Below are 18,547 nucleotides of genomic sequence, written 5' to 3' on the forward strand. Positions count from 1 at the left end.
TCAGAGTCGCCAGAAGAGTTATGCGGACAGGCGTCGGTCCGAGCTCGAGTTTTAGGTTGGTGACCTTGTACTCTTAAAGGTCTCTCCTTGGAAAGGAGTGATTCGATTCAGGAAGAGGGGCAAATTGGGGCCTCGATATATTGGACCTTTCAGGGTAATTGCGAGGATAGGCAGGGTAGCCTACCGTTTAGATCTACCTGCGGAGCTGGGTCAGATTCACGACACCTTCCATGTGTCGCAGTTGAGGAAGTGTATTGCCGACGAGTCGGCAGTGGTACCATTAGAGAATATTCAGGTGGATGCGGGCCTGAACTATATTAAGAGACCGGTGGCAACTAGGGATCGAAAGGTTAAGGTTCTGAGGAATGAGGAAGTGCCCTTGGTGCAAGTGCAGTGGCAGCATCGGAAGGGGTCCGAGCTGACATGGGAGCCCGAGTCGGAGATGCGGGAGCAGTATCCGGGACTGTTTTCGGTATAAGACTTCAGGGACGAAGTCTGGCTCTAGTGGGGGAGAATTGTAACAGCCCGAAATTCATGTATAACCATTTAGACCTCCATCTTTTCATATATGTCATGTTGGCCCTTTTGTATTGGGGCGAGTACGCTGGGCGTACAAAGAGTACGCTGCACGTACTCGCCCGCTCAAATTGAACACGTTGCCACCCGGGTACGCTGGGCATAACTGGTCCAGACCCAAAACCCTAATTTGAGTTGTTGGCTATAAAAGGAATGAGATGGCTTGGTTCCTCAGCCACCATCCTTCAGAAGGAAACGTTAAGAGAGTGTTCCCTCGTTTCCTAGCCCTTTTGTGAGTGTTCTAAGCTTGGTGGTGTCATTTCAAGGTAGCAAAGGAGAAGAAGAGTCCATTTTGGAGGCTAGGAGTTGGTGTTCAAGTGTAGATCCAGGCTTAGCAAAGGTTGGAGCTTCTTTCTAAGGTAAAAAGTTTGGATCTTGACTTGTAGATCTTGTGGTATGCTTTATGGACCATTTTCTAGGGTTTTGGTCCCAAAGGTGGAGACTTTATGAGCAAGTGGTCTCCATTAGCTTAGATCCATCATATTTATGGTCCATTTGAGTTGTAGATCCATAAAAATGTAATCTTGGACGTGAATGATTAGCCATGCATGAGATCTAGATCCTTGAGTTGAAATGGAAAGGTGTTAAGGAGTGTAAGAGCCTTTACAGCCATGCCAAGGCTTAAAGGTTCCGACTTTACGAGTAAGGATGCTTAAATAAGGCCATATCTAGAAGTTGAAGTAGTGGCTTAACCGATTAAGACCAGAAATGAAGTGTGTCTATATCTGACTATTACGATGGGCGTAACTTCCAGTACGCGCAGCGTACTGGGTGGAGACCCCGATTATTGAGTTGGCGATGTGCGCCCCGCGTACATCAGTCTGTACGCCCCACGTACTGAAGATGTTGACTTTTAGGGTTTTGGTCAACTTGTGAACTTTGAGTCAAGGGAGGGTAAAATGGTCTTTTACCCCTCTGAGGAATGTTAATAAGGGGTAAAGTTTAGTAGTGGAAGTCTATATTAATTAAAATAATATTCATTATGATTAGGCGAGGTTGAGTCTTCGTTTGGGATTCGGAGATAGCGAGCACGTGAGATTCTAGACTTTCCACGAGGCGAGTCTTCTCACTATACTGTACCTGGAAAGGTACCTATGTGTGACCGGAAGGTCGGATATGTTATGAGTTGTATGCATTGTATGTGATTAAGTTAGCCGTTTATATATGCTATGTATGCTATGCTTGATGTGGGCCGGAAGGAATTATGTTATGGGCCGGAAGGCATTACGTTATGGGCCGGAAGTCATTTATGTTATGGGCCGGAAGGCATTGTGATGTGGACCGGAAGGTCGACGCGGGTAAGACTGGAAAGTTTACCGGGTTGGGACGGAAGTCCCCTGAGACACATGGACCGGAAGGTCATGGCCTGGAAAGACATATGTGTGTAAGTAGTATTTTGGGGAACTCACTAAGCATTTATGCTTACAATTGTTGTGTGGTGTGTTTCAGGTACCAGTGATGTACGCAGGAAGGCGCCGGCATGATCAGTACACACGGGATTTTTATGTTATGAGATCTTGGGATTGACATATGTTATGAATTGAGTTTTAAACAATGATGTTTTCATGAATAATGAATGGATTATGTTTTTATAAAATGCGAAAAATTGTTTTGAAATTTACGGTGTTACACTCCACTTCCAAGCCTAAGCCCAAAAAGAAGGAGAAGCTATCTGTGACAAGAAAAGAATTCCTTGAACTCAGGGGAACAATTGATCAAATCTTTGCTATAGTCACAAGTTCTCATCCACCATAGACCCCTGTTCTGACCACAATGCAAACCATGGAGGAACGAATTATGGCAATTTAAACAAGAGAAAAGTTCACAGATGAACGCATCCTACTTCACATTGAGATGGGAATTCGTCAATTAGATGTCCAAAGGCAAGCAGATCATAAGAAATTCATCAAAAAGGCCAAGGAGCTACTGACAGAATTGAAAGATCAACTGGTCAAGGTGACCATAAAGCAAGAAGAGAATACATAATTTCTGATTAATAAAATCCACAACGCTTATAAAGTTGGGTATTCCAAACTCCGATCAACAATCAAAGGCTTAAGGAGAACAGGCTAGGCAACGGAAACAATGAATAACATCCAAGTCATTACTAAGGATATCCTTGATTACATCAAAAACCCAAACCTCATGATAACCAACGACTTAAGCACCCAGATGCTAACTAGGTTCTACCAAATCTTCAAACTGTTTGAAGAAATTAAAGCATTGTTTGAGGAGAAAGCGAAGCCTTCTTCTTTAAAAGCGGGAAAGAAACTAATAGTGGAAGTCAACTCCTCTTACAAAACCTCTAAGTCTCCATCTCCTTCAAAAAATCAAACTCCTCATCAGTCTCCACTAAGGTCCCCTCCAAAAGGAAAAATTCCAATCCATCCTCCTTCTCCAAAAGACAAAATTCCAACTCCTTATTCTGCTCAAAAGATGATACTGCCTTTCAAAAAGCCACCATGGAGCCCTCCATGTCTTTGGATAAATCGGAAGAGTCCCCCATTACTAAGCAGAAAAATTAAGACCGGAGGCAGCCAAGATGGTCAATTACATCTGCTGAACTAAAGGATTTGACATCCAAATGGATTAATCACTAATCCATTCCTGGGTAAATCCTATATTATGACTTTTGGATACACACTACATCCTTCATTTGATCTATGAAGTTCCTTCTACCGATGGATACCGGGATATTCCTCTATCTGCCAATGCAAAATAGTTCCCAGTCTTGGAACCATTTGTCTTCACATCCCAGATGACTACAAGCTTCCTATGTGGTTTTAGAGTCGAACTTGTTTCACAACAAGTATGGAAAGAAAATTGAGGAAATCTAGTTCAACGATGTTCCTGAGGTAGTCAATACATATAAGCCTTTCTCATACAAAGGTGCAACCTACTTTCAATACACACACAAACAAACACACACACATACTCTCTCTCTCTCTCTCTCTCGCTTTAACAAAGAATGCCATCGCACTCAAGCAGACTTTTCCTTTATGAATACTGAAGATATCTTTCTAATTGTAAGAGTGTTCCAGAACAAGATAAAAAAATACCACAAAATGAAACCCGCATATGCTAGAGCATGTGACTTTCTTAAGGCTATAGTAACTGACTTTGCAAGGATTGATGCCAAGATACATCTTGTTGTTGCTGAAAAGATGAGTTTCCTCCTTGTGAACATCCTCCAGTTATTAACAAATGGATTCAAGATCTAAGCCTCAGAGCCACAATCGTCCCTGACCTTGGCATTATATTCAAATTCTCAAGAGATAGTGAAAAATTCATCATACCGGCCACTGCATTTCATCGATGCTCGCATAAACAACTTGAAGGAACTATCTTATATGTTCAAAAGTCCAAGTTCACCAGTAACGAAGTAAAGCTTGAAATAACAAGGAGAATCAAATGGATTTTTGAAGTTAGGAAGTTTTGGTGGGTCATCATCAAGTTTCTCAAGCTTAATCGATGAAGAGGATAATTGTGAAGTCACTTAGTGGGAAATTGTTGGTACACAAAAGTGACCCTCGACAAAAATGAAGTGTATTTGTGACGCGAACACTTGTGTGAACGGATAGAAAAGAGTTTGGATGAGAAGTATTACCGAAGAGATGTATCGTCTTGACTGAAGACTTGAATATCAGAGATAAGGAGACACGATGAGTTAAAGCTTTTTTCTACTGTGAATAATGCATTGTAAGAAAAATAATGATCATCATTTTTGACATTATGTGTTAAGTTGGTTTTGCCAGTCTGAAGCATGGGAAGCATGGCCATCTAAATCAGGATTACTTTTGCATTATCTTATTTATAGACTAGTACTATTTCCTTCTATAAATAGATATTCTTGTAATCCTTACAACGTATGTCTGATTTTCGTCTTCTTTGTAATCTTATCAAGTGAAATACAAGTCTCCTTATCTTTTATCTTACATTCTTCATTGTTCATTCCTTTTTGTTCACCGTTTAATAACTTGTGTTTGATTGCAAATGAAGTTATGATTCAATAAGTATTTCTTTAAACTTGTTTATATTTAATGATGTATGTTGTTATGTTTCCTTACAATTCCACTGTCTTTTATTGTTGAGGTTTATGAAGATCCGTGAGATTAACTTAAATTCCGCACCATAATATCTTTCTAATAAGTTCTTTTCTCAACATATAGTCCATGATATGATGAATTGAGAAACTTTGGATTTAAACCTTAGGTTTTTAGCATTAACTATTTAGATACTTGAATTTGAGAATAAGTACCAATGAGATGAACTAGGGAAATCATATAAATTATTCGTAATTAATAACATGTTAAAAGCATGTAATTAGAATCAAAGTTTATAAGTTAAGAAAAGGGATACGTAGTTGAAAGTAAATTTGGATTATGGCTTCAAGGAGGAAAAATGCAGTAGTTTGTTAACACTCACTGATGAGATGAGTACATATGAATTTTCTTAATGGGTTACTTGACTTATTTTTATGATTTTTTTTTTCTGTGGGCTCTTTTAAAAGAGTAAATTAAAAGATTTGAAAATTTTATACAAGATAAAAGAGTTCTTTGCGTATTTGTTACTTAATTACTTTAACATGATTTTGGCTTAATAAATTGTAATAAAACCTGTTAATATTTTACTTTGCAAATTTTAAAATCGTATTTCATACAGATCATAACACTTATATGATCGAAATGTAAAAAGAAAAGTGGTGATCATGCATTCACCGAATATAACGCCTCGTTTCGAATTAATTATTGCGAAATAGGGTTAACAAATAATACATATAAATATAATTAAAGGCTAATTTTTAAGTTTGATAAGGGAGTGAATTAATAAAAGACATTAGATAGACGTAAAGGTTTACAATAATAATAATAATAATAATAATAATAATAATAATAATAATAATATAAAGGGTTACAATAATAATAATAATAATAATAATAATAATAATAATAATAATAATAATAATAATTATTATTATTATTATTATTATTATTATTATAAAGAAAATATAAATCCATGGGATATTATACTAACTAGAAAGAAAACCCGGGGTGACGCCCTGTTTTATTTTTATTTTATTTTATTTTTCAATAGAAGGTAGAAGGGACTAAACTTGCTAAACTATGGAAAATATTGTGGCTAATTTTTGAAGACTACAAAATTTTGTAATAAGAGACTAATAGTGTAAGAATCCGAAAGTTTAGTGACAAATGTCTAAAACAAAGAAATTTTATTATTCTTTAAGCTTTTGAGACTTAAGGAACTAAACTTGCCAAACTATGGAAACTATTATTGCTAAATTTTGAAGACCACAAAGAAACCTTTGTAATAAGGGTCCAGAAGTGTAAGAATGAAAATGTTTAGTGAAAAATGTCTAAAACAAAGGAACTTTAGTATTACTTAAGCTTTCGAGAATTTATATAGACAAAACTTCAAAAATGGTCTCTGTGGTTTTCAAAAATATTAAGTTTATTCCCTAAGTTCGAAAAAATCTCACAGATGGTCCCTATGGTTTCAAAACTTTTATCATTTGGTCCTTCCGGTTCACTTCGTTAGCATTTCACCATTAAGTAAGGGGCATTTTTGTCATTTCATTATACAGGGACCATTTATGGGGTTTTCTATTACTTTTAACAAAAAAATATAAATAAAACTTAATATGCAAGAGGTCTCTTTCTCTCTCTCTCAACCAAAAAACCATCTTCTGACCTTCTACTTTCCTCGAATCTCCCTTTTCCCACAAGCCTATTGATGAAACTTCCTCACAAAAACCAGAAAATCTTATCTTCATGACCAAAAATCTCTGAAAGTTAGCCAGAAAAGCCTCGATCTTTGAACTAGGAGTTTAGGCTGGAGGGAGTGGTGCCACCGAAACCGCACTCCCTCCCTCGCCACGTAAGCGCCACATCACATTTTACCACTTAAGTGTGGTTTCTTGCCACACCAAGGGTGTGGTGCCACACTTTGCATTTCTTTTATTTTTTTGTTTTTTTTAAGTATTTTAATTTAATAAAACTTCTTTTTTTTTAACTAATTTAATTTAATATACCTTCTATTTTAATAAAAAAAAAACATAATTCTTCATTACTTGAAAATAAAAAAAAAACAGTACATTGCGTTACTAAAAAAAAAACCACACACATGACATTTAAATAACCCTATAAACTTAAAAAACATAAATAAAATAACTAAAGGAAACTACATAAAGTCGTTCTCCGAGAACTCGTCTTCGGGGTCATCCGGTGGATCCAAATTAAGGTTAATGTTTTGAACCCCGTAAATGTGTTCCACTAAGTCATTGGGAAGATTATGAAATGTTTCATTGCAACATATCTCTGCTCTTCTGTTTATATACTCTTCGCCACCAATTTTTATTGGCTGTGTCTCTAGTATTATTTCTTCCTCGTCAAACGCACATATCGCTCTTCCTTCGTCTTCAATAATCATGTTATGCAATATAATACACGTATACATGATTTCTTGAAGTTTTTCCTCGCCCAAATAAGCTGCTGGTTTTTTCAGTATGAACCACCGTTTCTTCAGAGCTCCAAAAGCACGCTCAACATCCTTCCTAGCTCTTTCTTGAGCTCTCTTGAATTTCTTTCGTCTAGAACCATGTGGAGCTGAAAACAACTTAACAAACACAGCATACTCAGGATAGATTCCATCGACCAGATAATAACCATACTTATATGGCGTTCCATGCACTTGAAAAGAAGAATCTGGTGCGGATACATCGTATATGTTGTTAAATATTGGTGAACGGTTAAGAACGTTGATGTCGTTAATCGAACCAGGAGAACCAAAAAAAGCATGCCAAATCCACATATCTTGTGATGCAACTGCTTCAAGTACCACCGTTGGGTGACCATGATCACCTCGTGTAAATTGCCCATGATATGCTGTAGGGCAATTTTCCCATGCCCAATGGAGACAATCTAAGCTTCCTAGCATTCCAGGAAACCCATGCACACTAGCATGATGAGCTTGCAATTGCAAGATGTCATTACGTGTAGGCTTACGTAAATATTTTGGACCATAAAACTGAATGACAGTTTTGCAGAAAAAATGGAGACTGTCTCGTGCTGTCCTAGCAGACATCCTAAAACTTTCTTCTAATGCATCAGGCGGAATGCCATATGCTAACTGACGAAGTGCGGCCGTGCATTTTTGTAACGGAGTGAAACCGGGTGTACCTCTAGCATCGTAGTGTTGTTGGAAAAAACTGCACTCCCTCGTTACATCTCCAACTATACGTTCGAATAAACCTTTGAGCATTCTGAAGCGCCTACGAAAATAATACCCTTGGTAAGTGGCATTCTCTGCAAAATAGTCTTGCACCAAACGTTGGTTGGCTTCTTCACGATTTCTGTAAATGTATCTTCGTGTTCTCTGTTGAGAACTTGCAGCTGCGTTGTTACATACAACGTTGTATGTTTGTTCCGCCATTTGAACACACGTAATAGCGGTATCAAAAATAGTCTGAAATTCTTCAGAAGATGAAGAAGATGACATTTTTTGGAGAGTGGTGATTTAAAAAAAAAAAAAAAATTTGAGAGAGAGAAGATTGTATTGTGAAAAAAATTGAGTTTGATATGTGTATATATATAGGAAGGAAACAAAAAAAAAAAAGGGAAATTGCGTTCAACGGTCAAGAATATGACCAACCAATCAAATATCGCGGTCTTCAAGGGCCACACTGCGGTCTCAATGGCAGGAAACCGCACCCTGGGGGCGGTGTTCCCTGCTAATGTGGCACCAAGGTGCGGTCCCAAACCGCACCATACCCTCTAGTCTTAGGTAGCGAAACTGGCAGCAACATGAGTGGGGATGACCCCATTTTTGCCTTCCCATCATCGCATTTATTAGTCAAAAGGAGTTGGAGAGATTAGGTGGAGTCCAAGATGGTGCTTTCACGAAGATTTCCACCTCCATTGACAACGACGAGTGAGTCAAAATCGTTCCAAGATAGACCTCATCGGGATAGAGGGAGGCTGATTATCGAAGTAATGGATATTTCGTTAGGGAATCGTTGTTTTCGAGCTTAACTAAGCCATGGGCGGCTTCTATTGATGTGTTGCAAGAGTGAAGAAGACGATTATAGAAAACCACAGCCTGTCACAGTCGTGTTTTGTCTTGGATTTAGGCTTGATTTCAAGAATTTAAAAACAAAATCAAGGTTTTGTTTTAAGTTATTGTAGTTTTTTTGACTTAGCAACTCAAATCGTTGTTGGAGAACACGATTAATAGTACTTGATTTTGATATCTTCTTTATTTTTTTTTAACAATACTCGATTAACAGTACTCAAATCGGAGGGGAAAATGAAGTTCATTTGATATCTTCTTTATTTTTTGTTCTCCTGTGTGTTTTTGCTGTCGATTAAACGATGACCCATTTTGACCCCCTTGTTCCATTCCGTATCTCACCCTAAATCTTGGTTTACTCTTGGCTTGCAACTTTGCTCCTGGATTGCAGGAATGTGAGGATGGAATGAATACATAGAATGGTTTATATATTCATTTATTCACAGTTCGAGTTTTCCATTCAAAATGAAGCCAGAATAATCAAATGGGTGTATGTGGTTGGGGTTTCTTTTTTTTCTTTCTGCATATCATTGAGAGGGAGAAGACAATGAAAAAATAGAGGGAGAAGACAACAAAGAGAGAGAGAGAGAGAGAGAGAGAGAGAGAGAGAGAGAGCCCTTTAATATTAAATAATTATATTTTTTTATTTATTTATTTTTTTAAGTTAAGGCAAAACTTCATAAATGGTCCATGTGGCAGTGAAGTGACAGAAATACCCTTCACTTAACGACCAAAAAGCTAACGGAGTTAGCTAAAAGGACCATTTGTTAAAAGTTTTGAAACCATAAAGACCATCTGTGAAGTTTTTTGAACTTAGGGACTAAACTTGATATTTTCGAAAACTATAGGGACCATTTTTGAAGTTTTGTCATTTATATATATATATATATATATATATATATATATATATATATATATATATATATATATATATATATATATATATATATTCTTGAAACCCATTTTTTTTAGAAAATCAACTTTTGGTAAAAGTGTCTAAAGACCAAACCTTGGGGTCTGTATCTTCTAACTTTGGAATTTGGTCTCCATGTTCCCTTTTCAGCAACAACAGATCATGGGAGAAGGGTTTACCTCCTGTTTCTTTGCATTAGATTCCACCTATCAACGAACCCTAGCTATTTGTTTTGTGTCTATTGATTTTTAGTGCAGAGGGAGAGGGTTTATTAGCGTTATTAATGTGGTTGGTTTTTATCTCTTAGAAAATCATAAGTCTTCCAATTGGTGTTAGATTTTCACAATGCTTATATCTTTAGGATCACTTTGTTGTGTACTTACCAAATACAATAATCGTCTTCGTAAACTTTTTTAAACTTTTTCAACACTCATTTTGACCCTATTATTATCATTTAGTTGATTATATTTTTCTTCGATATGAAAAGTTCTATCATTATCATTAGTTGATGCTAATCTTTAGTAACAATTTCTGACAAGAAATTCCCAATTTTTACAACTACGTGTGACATTGTATATCGTTTGAATGATAATATATAGGTACTATTAGGGTACAATTATGCTAATAGACTACGATAGTCCTTGCTAAGTATGTGCTTGATTGATTGTATGGTACTATTAAGTGCCATGAATGGTTTTTTTGAAAGAGCGTGCCGTGAATGGTTTGTTAGGTGCCATGAATAGTTGGGGTATTGTTAATATTGGTGAGTCATTGAGTGAATGCCCTAGTGGTTGTACCGTAGTTTAAATTACATATATATTGAGAACTCTTAATATGGCCTTAGTTCATGGTTCTTGTTTGATATATTTCTTTTGGTAAGATCACTTGTTCGACTGTTTATCTTATTTACTGACTACGTATGACTATACATTCATAAGGCGATCATTTAATATTAATAGTAGCTTCTATATGGTTATGGTAAAATTGAGAGGTGGTTGTAGTATGGGATCTTGGAGCTGATGGTTATATGATGGATGAGAACCGGAAGTGGTATGATGGTATGGTGCGTATGTATGGTTGATATGTATGTTGATACATTTTGATTGATAGTGATGATGGTGAATCGGCTTTAGAGCTAAGAACTTTGCTTATATGTATTATATGTATGGTGCAATATGTGCTATACTAGGGAAGTTACCAAGCATTATGTGTACGTTGTTAAGTTAGATGCTTTTTAGGTTATATGTAGGAAGGGCACGAGGAGACTATACATTCGCATAGGAGTTTTATGGTAATTCGACTTCCATTGGTCTTTGTAGTTTAACTCTGTTTAAACCTTATGCTTTTGAAAAAATTGGACATTATATTATGTTCTTAAAAATGGATTTTTAATGTTTAACTTGGTTTTTAAATGAAAATTTTGGTTTGAAAATTGGGACGTTACACTGAATGTGACTGCATAGTATAATGTAATTTCCATACAATCATGATTTCCTAAGAACATGATAAAGAAAGACTTTATTGGGATTGTTCGTCCCTTTTTGAAGTACACGTCTAGGGACACCTTAATATTTTTATTTGTTATTCCTATTTTAGTAAGATTGACAACTCTCCATTTCTATAATTAACCCTAAGGTTTAAATCAGTATATAACTAAAGGACTATATGTTAACATGATGGCATGATAGGGGAAGGCCCATAAGGTTTTATTTTCATATATGATCATGCATTAAATTCACATAAATTATATGAACGATTTGAAATAAAATATTTTTATCAAAGTTTTTGATAAAATATTGTGTCTAAAACCATGTAGGTCCAAATACAAATTATTGTCCTGATACAAATTATTGTCTTACATATTTATTTAGGCCATTTATCTCAAGTTCTAGAATTAAAGGTTAGAGAGTTCTAGCCTTAGAAGTGAATTTTTAAAGATAAAAGATATATAGTTCTTGTGTAAATTACCACTCTATGTTAATGGTTTTGTTTTAATAGTAATTTGTAACTCCATGTGTATGTTGTGTTTTGAAACAGAATAATATTTCTTTTGTGGGATCATATTTTAATAAAATGCCATAGTATTTTAAAGACAATAAAAATGAGGTGGTACAAGGTGGTATCAAAGCCGTGGTTCAAATGAATTAGGTTTTTCACTGTCTACACCTAGGCTTAAACAAGAAGAAATATACTAAGTATATTATGACCACTATTACTAACATTATTAGGAATTGCGTGAAGCTTTTAAATGTTTAAACTGCATGGTAAGCAACGGTGATGCTACCTACTTTTATTACACGCATCCGTTTGGTTGATCAAATATTAGTGTACTAAACTAAGAATATATATATATATATATATATATATATATATATATATATATATATATATATATATATATATATATATATATATATATATATGTAATGATGAATGTAATAAGTGACTACTTGTCACAACCTACTTTCATTCCAAATGTGTTGAAGTTTACTTGTAGCTTATTTCTAAGTTTACAACGTTTAGTGGGCCAACTTGTTTATGCTTGTATCATAGTTTTTTATGACCATTGATAATTTTGGTTAGTGATGGACCAAATCCTAGGATAATTTAGGGATGACTAGTTTACATGACCATTGTTATTATAATCCCTCTATCATTAGGATTAGTGAAAGAACTAAGGGATGTAATCAACTTAGGAATCATTGAACCATGACTAATATTCATTCTGCTTCATATTAATCAACCATAATTGTACGGGGACTCAAGTCTAAGTGAAACTAGTTCTTTATTATTCATGTTCTCAATTTTTCGTTTTCTAGTTAGTTTTGTTGCTTGTTTCTATTCTTCGTTTGCGTCTCATAATAAAATTTCCTGAATTCAATTTACTACTTAGTTCAACTAATAATTAAATCATCTATTACTGATTCAATATCGTTCCCTTTGAGTTCAATAACCCAATTTTACCTCAACTATAGTACTATACGGTTGGGTGCACTTACCTAGTAGTGTAATAGTCCTCTTGTATTTCATTTTATAAACTCAAGACTATATTTAAACACATCAATATGTTTTGCAATCTAGAATGAATTCAACAAGATTAAAGTGAAACTAGCAAGTGAGAGAATTCAAGTTCTTCACAAGTGTAATGTGCCTGGTTCTAAATAGCTTTTGTACCATCTATCTTATTTTTTCATTAAAGGAGATACATATACAATACAAAAAAATAAAATACAAAATGGTAATATTTAAAAAAAGTAGGTTTATATTGTTGTAGGGCATTGATTTTTGATTTTTTTTTCCAATTTCAATGACTCCTTGCACAAGTTGTTTTATGCCAATCATGGATATTCCTTATGCTCACAAGATAAAACCTTTCTAATGGATGACACTTTCATTGGATCTTATTCGTCGATATTGGAGGATTAATACATTGTGCCTTCCAAATATGATTCACAAAATGATGGTAGAAACAAATTGGATAAGTTCTTAGTGAGTTGTCTTCAAGTAAATGTTATGAATCCAAGATCCATGAGTGTAGTTATTAACAAAATTAGTTTCATCATCCTAAAGGGTTAGTAGTGCAACTTGTTGCCTAGTTACCCGTTACGTTTATGTAAAACTTCTATTTTATTTATGGACATAGATATGTATGATTATAAAAAAAGTACACCATTAAAGACAAATGAATAAAACCCAATGTTGCTTTTATGGTTATTAAAATTTTGACCGAATTTGATATGTTCTTTGAGCCCATGATTTGTCGAGCAAAGGGTTATCTCTAAGGTGATGTCTGGTTTGCAAAATGTTTTTGAAGAAATTGGAAAATGATATAGTCAGGAATTTGAATCCAATCACATACCATGTTTACTTGATAGGAAATGGAATAAAAATTAATTCCAAATTCTATTTGGTTCATAGGAAATGGATTTAGAATCTATGTAAAATGACGGAATTACCTTTTTTGTCTGTTATGCTTAAGCTTACTTTATTTTCTCAGTTATATGTAAAGAAACATTATATGACTTATAAAAATAATAAAATCTAAGCTATTACGGTGGTAGCAGTGGTGGTGGCGGTTGTGGTAGTAACGATGGTGGTAGTGGTGTTAGGTGATAGTAGTGATGGTAATTATGGTAGTGGTGGCGGCAGTGGCAACGATGGTGGAAATGGTGGTGGGTGATGGTAATGGTGGTGGAATTAACGATGGTGGTGGTGGTGGCAGTTGTAGTGGTGGCGAGTGATTATGATGCCGGTGGTGGGGACATTAGCGATGGTGGTGGTGGTAGTGGAGGTGGTAATGGTGGTGATGATGGTAGCGGTGGAGGGTAATAGTAGTGTTGCTGGTGGTGGTGGTGGCGGTGGTGACTTTTGGTTGCAGGTGATGGTAGTGGTGGTGGTGATGGCTGGTAACGGCGGTGATGATGGTAGAAGTGGTGGAAATGATAGATAGGGGTGACAGTCAGGGTTGTTGGTCGATAAAAGTAATGTTATGTGTTGGTTTTCTTATAAGTAAAAGGGATATTTTTGTAATCTGCCACTTTCCTTCATGAGAATGAATGTTTTCCATCCAACTTTGGAAGGAATTAACTTTTCTCCATATGATGGAATATTTATTTCATTTAGGAATCCCTTTCCACCCTCTATGTCTAACCAAACGTATAAATTCAAGAGAATTGGAATCATTTTCCCTTGAATTCCATTTCATTCCTACCAACGAAGCACGCCTTAGAAATCAAAAAAGAAAAGATGAATAAATTTGACAGTACAAGACCCTTCAAGACTTGAGCTTATGAAATCATCAAAAACACACCATCCTTCAAGTTCTACCCATGTCCTCCAGATGAACAATGAATTGTTTGAAAATATTAGTTATATAATCCATGAAAACAATTTACTTGATTTAAATGCATATCCAAAATTTTCAAGTGCTGGTATGCAATTAGAGTAGGGTGAATGCTTATTTATCGTCAAACATCGTTATGATTTGAATGTATTAGTTCATTTAAATGCATATCCAACTTTTTTCATATGATGATATGTATTATATAAGTACAAATGCCACATAATATAAAATTGATAAATTATATGTTTAACTAAATTAAAATGAAAAATTATATATTAAAGCATATAAATTACCATATAATACAAAGTTGAATGGTTTAATCCAAGTTTCTTTTGTTTCCGGTTGCAAAACCGGCTGAATTAGTTTTTCTTAATAAAAGTCTATGAACATAAGTTTTAATGCACGGTTTTTTACCGAAAAGTAAGCGATCAATTTATTTTCAATAAAATGAATTACTCAAAAGGCTCCAAATTGGGATTTGGATCGAGTACATACTAAGATTGGAAATTCATTTGAAGTTAGGATTGGAAATATGGTATGGGTGGGGATTGGAATTTTGTTTGAGGTTGGAGCATTTGCATGAATTAGGATTTAGAAGGATATCGATGAGGAAGTGGATATAAATATTGAGCTATGGACGAATAATGATAACCTGCAGTGAATAGATAAGCTGGTCAAATGAAAGTTGATAACAAATCTTTGATAAATGGCTTGGTAAAGAGGTGTTGTTGGAGTATGAAGATTTTTTTCTTATTTCATTTTGAGGTTTTGGTTTGACTAGGTGAAAACATGTTATGTTTGAAAAATTGAGAAATGTTTTGAGAGAAATAATGATATTGTGTGTAATGAAATGTTGAGGTTTAACTCTTTAAGTGTCTATTTATTGTGGATGGAAAAAGATTGAATATTTGAATTTTATAAAAAAACAAACCCACTTATTTTTTTAACAAAAAATGGTAGAAATTCTCTCTCTCTCTCTCTCTCTCTCTCTCTCTCTCTCTCTCTCTCTCTCTCTCTCTCTCTCTCCCCTTCCCTCCCTCCCTCCCTCTCTCTCAACCGGTGAGTGCCCTTAGTAGGGATGACAAATTGACCAATCGTGTTGTATTGTTGTCTGAAACGGCACAACACAATAAAGTTTTATGTAACACAAATGTGAAACGACGTTGTGTTGTTACACTTGTCACGAACACGACATACACATGAATTCAAATTTCAGTTTCGCTCAAATTTCGTTTTGTGTTGTGTATTTTTTTCATGTCGTGTCATAAATTGTCACCCATAGCCCTTAGCGAGCCCCCTTAGAGCACGTATGGGGGTGGTGTTTGATGAGCCTTAGGGCGCCGGGCTAGGGGCTTGGCACACCCCAACTAGCCTAAATAAATGATATTTTTTTTTTTCTTTCCAATACTAAACTCAAAAGGTAAAAAGTAAAAAGGTATAAACACTTACTCTTTAAGTGGAAATATGAGATTTGAGAAAATATGTTATCGTTATTTACAAGATATAAGGAAAATAATTGACCAAAAAAGACAAAAGAACTTTTATAAATTATACCCCTAAAAGCTAATGGATAAGGTGGCCAACTAGCAATTTCTCAATTATTGGGACAATTTAAATAGGTGAAATTCCAATTTTCTTATACAACGTAAAGTTAGAGGTCGTGATCAAACTCTATTTCAATTCTCTTTTTCTCAACCTCGATGGCATGTAGGTGCATGTGGGCTACATGTTATCACACTCTAAAGTAGCCACCCTACTAGCCATGTCAAAATGGTGTTGTAAAACAAATTGGAGGAAATTGTGTTTTCATGTTACAACATGCTGCTAAGAGGAGAGAGAGGTAGAAAGATAAATATGTGCAACCAATGAGAGGAAAGAAAGACTCCCGTTACAATATTTTATCACGATAACATCTCTTACCATAACACCATAACATGAGAGGGGGCGGTGTTCCTCATGTTATAACGCCGTTATTTGATGCCACATAAGCATAATGCCTCTCCCATGTTGCCCACTTTGTGCACTCTAAGTGTCTTAGTGTGTTATTAATACTAAAGTCGAAACACCATTCAATCAACTTCTCGTTTACAGAACTTGTAGGCCTTATTGTTGTATTTTATGTTTTTCTTTATAATCAAGTAGAGTTATTGTTTATAAATATGGAGTCCTTCCTGGACGAGTTTCAGCATCTTAAAATCCAACTAGAAGTGATAAAGTTAGCTACCAATAACTTTCATAACAGCAACGTTATCGGTAAAGGTGGATTTGGGACCCGAGGTGTTTAAAGGATTATACTCTCACTCTGAGGGGCGACAGATAGTGGCTTTTAATCGTCTAGATCGTAGATTTGGGCAAGGAGATCCAGAGTTCTTAAAAGAGATTCTGATGCTTTCCTATTATGCACATGAAAACCTCATCTCTCTCTTGGGATTTTGTAATGAGGATGGTGAGAAAATCCTTAAATATGAACAGGCATCCAATGGAAGCCTTTATCGCCATTTAAGTAGCCTTACTCTCACATGGAGGCAACGTCTCAAGATATGCCTTGGAGCTGCAAGAGGATTGTGCTGCCTCCATGAACCCAAAGAGACACATGAAAGAGTTATCCATCGAGATATAAAAAGTTCCAACATTCTCCTTGATGAGAACTGGAACGCTAAAATATCTGACATGGGACTCTCGAAAATTGGACCCGCTAATCAAAAGCATACCTTTCTTGCCGCCAATGTTGTAGGAACCCCTGTGTATATAGATCCACTATATATGCATACATATTCTTTAACGAAAGAGTTGGACGTATACTCTTTTGGAGTAGTCGGAGACTATCCTTTAATTATAACAATGGTAGTTTTATGAGCTTTGTGAAAAGGTGGAAACAAAGCTACATGCAAAAGAAATTAGATGATATTATCTTTCAGGATATGAAGAAAGACATGGATCCAAGGTCACTCGAATTTTCAGGAATTGCCTATCAATGTTTGTAGGAATATCGTGAGCAACGGCCAAGGATGTCTCATGTTGTTGAACAACTTGAAATTGCGCTTAGGTTATAGGATATTTCTAAAGAACTTTCGATAGAGTATCAAGAGATCGACTATAAAGAGCTGATTAAGAGTGCGATAATTCCTGTGGTCTACGGTACACATCCAAAGAGAAATTAAAGATGCTTCTCTCCAAAGGAATCTTAGTTAATGGGGGAAAACGGTAATTATATGGGAAGTGATTCGTACACAACAATTTTTTGCCATACACAACAATTTATGCATTATATAGTTGTACAATACAACATTTTAAAGCACTAACTGTTGTGTATGTATAAAAATTATTGTGTACGAATCAGCTCCCTAATTATATCTATGTCTATGTCTAGCAACGGCTGCTTTAGATTTTTATTATATATAATTATTTCATGGTTGTGGAAATGTGATTTATGAAATTTTATTTATACCTTAATTAAGGGTAGCATCCACATTAAAATACATCTATCGATTATAGATATCTATTAACAAACCAACGCTCATGTATATGATTTGCCTTTAGTTTTAGATGTTGACACAAGTGCACTATAACTTCAAAAACAAAGAAAATCTCTCTTCTTAGCAAGCACTCATTTACTACTTCAACCCAACTAACTTGATCGAGATTTTTGTTGGACAACGTTTTTCGTTGAATAAGAATGGAAAACATTGTGAAATGATATCGGCAGCAGGATGTTTAATCCCTATTAAACTTGCATCTCCCAAAAATTATTGTCGAAGAAAATCAAGGTTAATTACTAGCTAAATTGTCCTCCGTTTTGTTTGTACTTTTGTAGACTATTTGATAAGTATATATAATAACATATTCTTTGCTGCATCTTTTTGCAAATTTAATGTGGACTACTCTATACCATATTGTTATCAATCAAAACTACAAGTCATAACACAATTTTTATCGCCACATATCACATCTACAGTAAATCTTGTGTTCGATTTTAACTAACCAGTTCACAACTATCTCAACATCAATTACATATTGGCTATGGAGACAAAATCTTCAATTGTGTACTTAGTAGATGAAAGAAAAGACGGATGGTTAATGGTTGAATTGTATCACTTTACTATCGACAAGAGAAGAATTGATTTTGACAT

At 35.2% G+C, this 18,547-nt stretch overlaps 1 protein-coding gene and 1 pseudogene across 1 annotated transcript; one reads left to right on the top strand and one right to left on the bottom strand.

Moving 5' to 3' along the window:
* Positions 1-6,774: 6,774 nt before the first annotated feature.
* LOC111919206 (protein ALP1-like) lies at positions 6,775-8,091 on the bottom strand. The gene has a single exon (XM_023914815.2). It carries the CDS (start codon positions 8,089-8,091, stop codon positions 6,775-6,777), a length of 1,317 nt encoding a protein of 438 aa, XP_023770583.2.
* Positions 8,092-16,614: 8,523 nt separating this feature from the next.
* Positions 16,615-18,200, top strand: LOC111919204 (putative receptor-like protein kinase At5g39000; annotated as a pseudogene).
* The last annotated feature ends 347 nt before the right edge of the window (positions 18,201-18,547 follow it).

This window comes from Lactuca sativa, chromosome 6 (assembly GCF_002870075.4).
Source record: "Lactuca sativa cultivar Salinas chromosome 6, Lsat_Salinas_v11, whole genome shotgun sequence".
Classification (NCBI taxonomy): Eukaryota; Viridiplantae; Streptophyta; class Magnoliopsida; order Asterales; family Asteraceae; genus Lactuca; species Lactuca sativa.

Coding starts and splice junctions, on each gene's coding strand:
- LOC111919206 (XM_023914815.2), bottom strand. CDS start 8,091: ATGTCATCTTCTTCATCTTCTGAAGAATTTCAGACTATTTTTGATACC.